The sequence below is a fragment of the Lagopus leucura genome, unplaced genomic scaffold (assembly GCF_019238085.1).
Source record: "Lagopus leucura isolate 7727_CA_CO unplaced genomic scaffold, USGS_WTPT01 Super-Scaffold_100051, whole genome shotgun sequence".
NCBI classification, from domain to species: Eukaryota; Metazoa; Chordata; class Aves; order Galliformes; family Phasianidae; genus Lagopus; species Lagopus leucura.
In genome coordinates this window covers 859,619-869,340 of record NW_024962297.1, presented here as the reverse complement: position 1 = coordinate 869,340, position 9,722 = coordinate 859,619, and the positions used below count along the sequence as shown (strand labels likewise).

General features: G+C 49.9%; 1 protein-coding gene across 1 annotated transcript; it reads right to left on the bottom strand.

Moving 5' to 3' along the window:
- Nucleotides 1-242: 242 nt before the first annotated feature.
- On the bottom strand, nucleotides 243-5,403 carry EDN2 (endothelin 2). The gene is made up of 5 exons (XM_042885583.1): nucleotides 5,225-5,403; nucleotides 4,899-5,037; nucleotides 3,732-3,851; nucleotides 3,217-3,321; nucleotides 243-2,392 (listed from the first exon to the last, which is right to left on the bottom strand). The coding sequence occupies exons 1-5, from the start codon at nucleotides 5,286-5,288 to the stop codon at nucleotides 2,281-2,283; spliced, it is 540 nt and encodes a 179-aa protein (XP_042741517.1). The 5' UTR covers nucleotides 5,289-5,403; the 3' UTR covers nucleotides 243-2,280.
- Between the last annotated feature and the right edge of the window lie 4,319 nt (nucleotides 5,404-9,722).

The following is a 9,722-nucleotide window of genomic DNA, read 5'->3' as shown; positions in this document are numbered from 1 at the left end:
TTGTCCCTGCAGTGCTAACAGCCGCAGCCGGACCTGCTGAGATGATCTGCAACAAAGTGCTCATCCATCAGAGAACATTAACAGGACACACAGAGCAGGGATTCAAGCTGTGCTCAGCACGGCATCCCCATCCCTACCCAGTTCTGCTGTCCCATTCACTGCCACAGTGCTTTTGTCCCACTGCCTTCTTGCTCTTTTCCACCATCACCACCCCAACCAAATAAGGGAAGAAATAAAGGGTATTGACTTTTGCCATTATTTATTACAAATTAGATCCTTTTGCAAATTGCCATCTAAAAAAACCAGTAGATTTAAATAAATATACAGATGTCAGAACGCTACATACAGCATGTGTGAGTCGGTCACGCTGAAGACGGGACATCACACACACAAGGAGATATACATAGTATTTTACAGCAGTAGTTTTATTTTAAATTACGAGGCTCACATAAAACCATGTGCAAAGTTTCCTTTGGAACAAACCCTTTCAGGATTTATTTATTTTTAATTATTTTTTTTTTCCCCCCCAAATGACTCAAACCTTCAGAAGGTCAAATAGAAAAAAAAAAAAAATTTCCTGCAGCTTTGGGGACCAAAATGATCGGTCGGTTGTTTCATTGACAGTACAATCAATCGGTCTCACCTTTGCTCTAAGGCTTACAGCAAAATCAAGGAAGTATTTTGTATGTCCGATGGGACTACACTTGAGGCAGACACAGGTTTTGGTCCACCACCAATCTCAAGCAATCTTTTTCAATGCTCATGTGTAATGCTGGACCGGGCAGCAAGGGGGACCCGACAGCAGCTATTCACCTGCACTGACCAGACAACAGCCACAATTTATAACAGAAGTTCAATCTGCCCAAGCAAGCAAAAGTGCATCTGCAATGCAGCCTCAGATCCTTGAGACTGTTTGCCTACAAGATGGGTTTCCAGCTCCTGGGCTCTGTGTGCTTCCCCAAATTATTCCTTCCCTCCTCTGAGCCAGCAGCACTGTGCAGCCTCTGGTGAAGCATCCATCATTTGTGTGGGTTTAAGTCCAACCCTTTCTCCTAAAGCTGTGCAGACAGTGCTGTGCTCTCTTCCTGCTGATCCTTTTCTGCACATTAATCCCACCTGGCTGCCCCTAACTCATTCTCTATTCTGGTTACTCTTATAGTGATGTGCTATCCACACACTGCTCATTTATTACATAGGGTCCGACTCAGAAATCTGATCTAAGTGAAGCAGCAAGCAAGCCTTTGCGTATCATTCTCCCACCACCCATCTTCTCTGCCCCTAACCCTTCATCTCAGGCAAAGCTGAGAGCAAGCTGGGGTATGGGGTGAAGAGCTGAGGAACCCTACCCCTATGGGAGTGTTTCCCTGGGAACAAGCCAGGTTCCCAGCACTGACCCCATCCAGATCACCAGCTTGGCTCTGCTCAGACCCTCCCCAGGCTCCATGGGGCTTCATGCGTGGGGCTCCATGCATGGGGCTGCAACAGCCTGGCAGGGCCAGAAACTGCTGCAGAGATACAGCTGCACATGAGCATCCCACCCTGCTCTGCTCTGCATGGTGGCAGGAGCCACACTTGGGTTTGAAGAGAGCTATCATCCACCTAAACAAGACCCAGAAGGCCCTCCTGTGATTTTCTCAGCCAAAGAATGCCATTGACCATTCAGATGGCTCTCGGGCTTTAAGATAATACACTTTTATATATATATATATATATACTGGGAGCTGTTTGACCACAGGAGTCTCATTCATATGCACATCGCACCGATAAGTGAAAAAAGTGCAACACTGGGCCCAGAAGCAGCTTATCCCCATCTACAGCAGCCAGACCACGTCAGAGAGGGCCGAGCGGACCCATGCTCAGACGTAGTCCGAGGGCAGAGCATGCCAGGCCAGTGATGCAGGCACTCGATGCTGCCGTGTCTGGACAGCACGTGGCTGTTTGGGTTTTGTTGGTGATTCAACCACCTACAGCAGCTGAGTGTCTGCCTTGGGCTCCAGTGCAGAGTGTAGCAAGTGCTCTACCAGCAAGACCCTTGCCTGATCCAAAAAGGCACAATTCAGCTCCACGACACGTCTATGACTGTATAGAGAGACACTGATTTCCCTTTATAACAGTCTCTGGAGTGCATGCAGTACTCATTCACGCAATGGGAGCATGGAGACTTCCACTTCTTCCCCCCTCCACTCATGGCCTTTCCTTCAGCTCTAACTACCGACAGCGGAGTTAGCGGCACCCACGGAACTCCAGATTCTTCTGGCAAACTTGGTTTGCGCCTGCTTCTTATCTCTTCTTCTTCCAAATGTTCTTCTTCCAAGGCAAAACTGCCGGTGGAGCACTCTGCTGAGCACGGTGCTGCTGCTTGCCAAACTGCAGGCGGGAGACAGCAAGGTCCCTGCAACCAAGAGACACAAAATGTTCACTCACCAATCCATTTTCCTACTCAGCAATAGCCTATACTACATCATTTGCTTACTGGCAATAGCTTATGTTATGCCATTTACCAACCAGTCACCACTTCGGGTCGTGTTTTGTTGTTGGGCTGTTTGTTATTAGTGTTATTTTTGGTGTCTTGGGTTTGGTCGTTGGCTTTTGGGTTTGTGTTTTGGTTTTGTTTTGTTGTAGTTTTCTTTTTCGAGGCAGAAGAAGGGATGGAAGAGTAGAAATCCCTAGCTGCAGATGTAATAAGTTGCAGCACCGATCCACCTGTTCGGGATGATACAACTGATGCTTCCCCACATCTGTCTTTCAGAAACTCTTCCCCTTGGATCTGATTTAACTGCCACCAATGGACCAATTCTTTCTCAATTTGCAGGCACCTTTTGGCTTGTTTAGATTTCTGGAAGCTCCTCCAGCACTGTTCAGTGCTTTTCCTATGGGACGACATCTCCTTCCTTCTTACACATCACCCTTTTGCCCATCCCATATCAGAGGAACTTCCCCACTAAAAATTACATTATGTAATGTTGCTTTAGTGCTGGAAAACCCCTGGTTCCCTCAGCTGTTAGCTTTCAGTTCAACACAGCAGAAATTTCTCAGTTGAGTTGAGGGGGGAAGCCAGCAACAAAAGCAGCAACTACTGAGGTCACAACCCCAAATTTTTAATTTGCTTACAAGGGAAGTTCACATCGAATCATAAAATCATAGAGATTGGAAGGGGCCTCTGGAGATCATCAAGTCCAACCCCAAGTTCAGAGTGGGTTTCAGTGGCACACTCACCTGAGGGCTCTCAACAGGCTGTGCTGGAAAGGCTTCACATCACCGCTCTGTGGAGCCTTTGACGATGCTCCAGAGCTCATTGGGAGCCTCAGGCTCTGGAGGTACCTGATGAGCAAGGAGAGGTGCATGAGCCACCTGCATGCAGGCACCAGGGGAACGCTGCTCTAACATCACTGGGGGCAGACTAAGTTCAGTGCACGATTCGAAGGGTTAATTGTAGCTGTTTGAGAGTTATCTAAGCCTCACTTCTACAGCTGTCCTCTTGCCTCACTCAATTCATAGTCAATTTAATGATGGGAGGTTTTGACTATTGCTTTGATAAGACTAATGACATCTGTACAATAACTTCGCCCTTGATCTCCCCACAATGCACACAGTCCTCTATACCTCTGGCTAAAGTGAGACAACAGACTCCCCAACACATGGCAGATGCCAGCACCCCAAAGCAACCCTACAGCCTCCACTCCCCTCTCCCTGGAGCACTCAGGGGAGCATCCCCAGCCCCTCCAGCTCACCTGGGCTCCTCCTGGCAGAAGCTGGCACAGATGCTGTCTCCGGAGCGCGAGCACTTGCACCTGCCAGCCGACCTCTTGCGCCGTCGTGGCGGGCTGCCCAGGCCATAGGGAGCAGTTTGCCTGTTGGAAAGAGGAGAAATCAGCACTGCTGCTCGCTTGTTATCAGCCAGCAGGTTTATAACACAGCCTTGGGAGGCAGCCAAGCCAGTGCCATGATAATAAAAGACTCATCTATAGACATAAGGTGAAAAGGCCACCGATAATTCCAAGCCTTTAAACTCCAGCTCCTCTCCCACCTACTGTTTACTCTGCCCCTCCCAGGGAGATGGCCGTGCCAGCCCTCCCAGTCGTATTTTCTCTCCTTGCACCCATGCAAGGGCTGCTGCACGGGCTGGGCTCACCAGCCACCAGCACACGGAATGTGCAATGCATAGGACATAGTACAAATCACAGCCATTGTAATGCATGGGACATAGTACGGATGAAGACATCTCAGGGCCATAACAGGTCCTCCTGATCACAGCATGCTTCCCCAGCTCTTAGCGTGTGCACATTCCTGCTCCATCTCTGATCACAATCTCTCCTCCCAGAGGGTTTAGGATTGGCAGTGATTGAAACTATGCTCCGAGCAAGCAGCGAGTTGTAATTGCACGTTAGTGAGCATGATTTTAACCACACCTGAGTACATGTGTTTTGCTACAGAGCGATGGCCATTGGTCTGAAACTGCACGGAGAGCTGCTTTAGCATTCTTGAGGGCAGGACTTGGCAGCCACGGGACGTTAGTGCCAACCCACCACTGTCTCATTAACAATGCTGGCAGCCAGCAGGCAGTTACAGTTTGCAAGAGGGTAATGTAACTTATCTGGCTTGCAGCTATAACATCTTGCTATTGCTTTTGTCTTGCAGAGGTACAAATCTCAAATAAAGATAAACGGTGGGGAAGCAGCACCCTGAGCTTTCATCCCACTCCCCTTGGGTTATGCTGGAACCCCCGACCACAGCTAGAGCAGCTGCAAAGGTCTGAACTCTCAGTGCCCTGTGGTGCAGGTGCTGCGTGAACCTCCTTGCTCACCTCCATCTAACTGCCCCCCATCCTGGATAAGGATAAGGATAAGGAAGGCAACGACTCACCCACAGAACCACCCCCCAAAAAAACCCACGCTCACCCAGGTGTGTTGACCCAGATGATATCCAGGTGACAGAAGTAGATGCACTCCTTATCCAGCCAGCTGTTGCAGGAGCACCGCTTGGCTCTCAGGTGCGCGGCCGCGCCGAGGTGGGACTGCAGGGGAGGCTGCCCCATACCTGCAGCAGAAGGAGAAGGGATGAGTTGCAGGTTGGATTCGGAGCACCGGCGCACATTCCGGCGGGCGCTGCGGTGATTCCAGAGCACAGAGGTGCAGCCTGGCACAACCCGGCAGAAACTGCCCCGCAGTGCCCCCCGCTCCCAACCCCCTGCTGCATCCGGGACCCCCAAAGTCCCGGGGCTCACCGTCTTCCAGGAGGACGCAGAGGGCGAGCGCCAGCAGCGCAGCACCGGCAGGATGGCTGGGCATGGCCGCGGAGAGAGCTGGAAGGTTTCGATTTGGGAGTTTGCCTTTTTTTCCCCTGTGATTCTTTTTCCCCCTTCTACTTTTTTTTTTTTCCCCCCTTCCTCTCTTCTCCGTGCACCGTTTCAGCCGGAGCCGCAGCGATGATCTGGAGGCAGCGGGCCCCTGGCAGGTGCTTTATAGCCCCGCTCCGCCGCGTCACGGCCACGCTCCGCCCAGCAGCGTGGAGCCCCGCAGGGGAAACATCGGGACTCGGGCACGCGTAGAGGGGAAGGGGGAGAAGGAGGCGGCATCCCGTGGGTCCGCCCCACTGCGGGGAGGCACCGTCCTGCAGCTCGGCTCCGGCCTCAAGCTTCAAACACGCGTGTGGTTCCATTCCCGCCGGGGATGTGCGGGGAGAAATTCCCCCGCCAGGGATGCTCGGAGCGTGGGGCAGCGAGGCACGCTGCTGTGCGTGTGTGCAACTGGGTTGGTTTCCCGTAGGGATTGGTGGGGATGAGTCCCGAGTTGGGATGGATCCCACGCGTGCTGCAGGTGGAGGCAGAAGCAGTTTGCAGGCGCTGCCGGCAGATGGAGCGGGAGCGGTGCCCGCAGAACGGCCCCGTACTGCCCTCCCATCCCACGCATGGGGCTGCCCGCGGGCCCCGCAGCTTCCCCGTAGACTGACCCCAGCCTGCCGCAGCCCTTCAGGCACAAGAAATTAAAATAGCCCCCCAAAAGAATAATAAACAACTGGGAAACTGCCCTCGGAGGAACCCCCGGGGGGCATCGCGTGGGCCAGAAGCAGCTCTTGGCTCAGCACGGCTCTTGGGAATGGCGTGGGACTGGGACCTGCAAAAGCAGGTCAAGAGGCAAAAAAACACGGACACAAACTGCTCCTGCACTTGACTTTCTCAAGGCTCCTTAGGAAAGGGAGTGTGTTCTCATCTGTTTATGACGAGCTGTTTTACAGTGTTTTTATTGCGCGGGAAAGGATTTATTATGGGGAAAGGATGCGAGGTGGTGTGTGTTAATGTGATTCGGTGTGAGGTCCTATGCAAAGTGTGGAGCACAGCGGAGGAGTGGGAAGAGAAACAAGAAAAATGCAATGGGCCGAAGTGAGGAGAACTGATTTTATCTGAGTGATGAATTCTGCTGGCTGCATCTCGTGGAAGGAAAATGGGTTGGGATTGCATTCCTGCAATCATCCACACTGTCCAAGCAGGAGGGTGAGTTCCTCTCTGTGTTCCTGCAGTCATTGGGTGCAGGGGGAATCCCATGGTGGGACTGAAATAATAGGACCTGGGGAAATTGTTTCTCTGTTCACCAAACTGCTTTGGTTGTGATGGCACGTGTGAGAGCGCAGGTAATGCAGAGAGCTCTGTTTACTGAGTGGGAATGAAGAGAGGGGACAGCAGGACGGGGAGAACGAAAAATGCACCTGGGGTTGCAGCTATAATATATAGAGGAAATGCTAAGCAGAGAAAATCAGAGATAGTGGAAACTATTTTAAAAAAATAAGAAGAAAACAGTGTTGTCATTGATAAAATAACGCTTCTGTGCGAGCAGCAAACAAGCAGAAGCAGGAGGGAAGTTTTTGACCTCTGTACCAATGCAGCAATCATTCTGAAGACAATAGGGAAATAGAATAGCAGCATTACCTGTTACAGCCCATGCTCCAGCTTTGCCAAGTTGCAGACTTATGTCTGAGCTGAGATACTGCATGTCATCCCAGATGCCAATCCAGTGATATAATTGAACTCTCGTGGCTCCAATTTCTACCATCCCCATTCTGGTCACTGTGGGATGAAAGGAGATATTTTCGACGTGGGGAAGGTAACGCAGCCGTTGTGCACACAGAGGAAAGGCTGGGGAGTGAATGACATCATTTGTTCTTGAAGGGGCACTTTCTTAGAAAGGGTGCTGCTGCCATTTAGGCAGTTCTTTGACTTTCAAGGGTACATTTACTGAAAGGACCAGGGAGAGAAGTGAGTTGTGTAAAGGTCTCCCATGCCTCTGGGAAGGGTGAACAGTCTCAAGTTAACCTGAGGGTTTGGAGATCTGCGTTGAAGCTGTTTCCCTTCCCAGGCTCCTTTTGTGGCCGCAGCTCTCTCAATTAGCTGACACTTCCAAAAAGCACCTGAAGCAACATGTAAATATCTGTTAAGGTCTTGTAGTTGTTGCTAGAAGAAGACAAGTGCTGGGTTATCTGTTGGGTATCTACCTTTAACACCAGCTGCAAAAATATCTTTACAAACCAGACCTTTCATCCAAGATCTCATTTGTTTTGTTCGTTTCTCATCAATCCCAAGAGTGATTTACACTGTTGGAGAAAATGGAGCAAATGTTACACCCTCTTGTTCATATATGCCTATTGAATGGAGTTTGAACTCATTTTTTTTCCTCCAGGAAATACCCTGCTGCGTTGAGCAGGCACAAACCTGACCAGTGTATGTGGGGATGTTTGGCACCAGTGCTTCAAAGGTCTGAGAGGATGTGGGGCTGTGGGTAAAGGTCTCCACCTGTGGCAGGGGTGTGGTAACACTGTGGAAGGGAGGTGGGATTGGGACTACATTGACCAGGACTGTTTGGAACAGAGCTCCCAGAGCTTTGACCAGGGCTGCAAAATTTCTGTGTTAAAAACCAATGGTTTCTTATGGAGCAATTTGCATGTAGGCTTGCAAAGAAGAACTTTCAGACATGGGGAAACAGCTGTTTCAGCATCAAGCATCCCTGCACGTTATTGCTTGGGCTTGCAACCATCGCTGTTCCAATAGCAGCTATTCTTTTTAGCTTGAGTGTTCAATTCCCCTTTGCACTGAGAGGTTCTGCTTGGACCGAGAGCAGCGACCTCGTGGCCACAGAGACGCTGCACTGCTCCTGCTGTTCCCCTGATAAGGAGCAGGGGACACTGCTTCCTGCAGCCAGCACTGCTGGCATTATCACCACACTGAAATCTCTAAGAAAAACAACGGGCTCCAGCAGAGGGACGGGTCCGTGTTGCACAAACAAGGCTTCCAAAGAAGGAACAAAGGCGTACACGGGGTCCTGAATGCCAAAGATGGGCTTTGCCTCCTGCAGTTATTTTTTCCCTTTTGTTTCTGACTGTAGGAATACATTGTTCACTCTGCTGTAAAGAATTCCAGGCAGACATGACGAAAGGGACGTTGCAGCTCAAGAAAAGAGACATCCCGTGCAGCATTGATGAAACGCTGTTTGGAAACCAGGAACGAGCAAACAGGAAAGCTCTTTAACCATTGAGGAGATGGGATCCCAGCGTGTTTTTGGCACCGGCGGGAACAATGGGGTGATGTCACGAGCCAGAATTCCCCACAGTGGATGGAAGCCCAGCAAATATTCATAATTCTTTTCTTGGTACATTAGTGACATTTTTCCACTGTTGGTCATCCCCCACTGAGTCCTGTTAGGAAGTATAGGAAGGAGACATTGTCAAATGGGGTTTCCTTTGGGAGAACCATGTCTCCTCCTCCCCATCAGCTGTTATAAATCACGGCTTTCTGCTGACTGCAAGAAATTCCAGCAGAGCAGCTCTTGCTGCCTAAGCAGTGCTTTACCCCATTAGGAAAGGTGCACAAGGAGGTCTGGATTCCTTTAGGGCAGAAGCATCATTTGCTGTCCAGCGCTTTCAGCCTACACAGCATCAGTACAGAGCTTTGTCTTTATGGTTTCAGAAGTGCTGAGAATGGCAGGGAGCTTAGGAGACACCATCCTGCCCAAACATTGTGGTTTGGAGAGTTTCAGCCCGTGGAATGCTACCAAATTGTATGAGCAATGCTACAGCATCCTTCAAATCCTAACCTCACATTTTTATTTTGGCTTCAAACCCATGGAGAGTGACCTGAAGTGTACCTGAAGCACCTTGGTGCTTCAGTATTGGCAAACCCTCAATATTTGTTATTTCCATCACATGAGACCCCAACATTTGGGGGACCCCATTCCTCCAGGACTCCCATATTTGGTGGCTTCATTTTTTGAATCCCAACATTTGGGACCTGCACATTTGGGAACGTGGACATTTCAGAAGTCACTCATTCGGCCTTCCAATATGGGTAACATCAGTGGTTGAGACCTCGATATTTAGGGGGATCCTCCTTTTTCTGAAGCAGCTTTGAAACTCCCCTGGCCTCTTTTTTTGGATAAAGGCTAGACCCGCTACGTAACCGGGGTTGCTAATCCATCCTCCCAGGTGATGACAGCATTGGAATATTATTGGGCTGTTACTCAAAATCCAAGCAGCTCCTACCTTCCCAAAATTTGCTCTGCAAGCACCTGGTTATACTCTGTGTGCAGCACACCAACTCCAGGCTGTGACTTTCTGTTTTTTTTTTTTTGTTGGTTTTTTTTTTTGTTGTTTGTTTGTTTGTTTTTTTGTTTTTTTGTTTGTATGAACATTGGTGTTAGTAGAAGGGAGGGGTAGAACTGCCTGTTTGAGTTGAGATG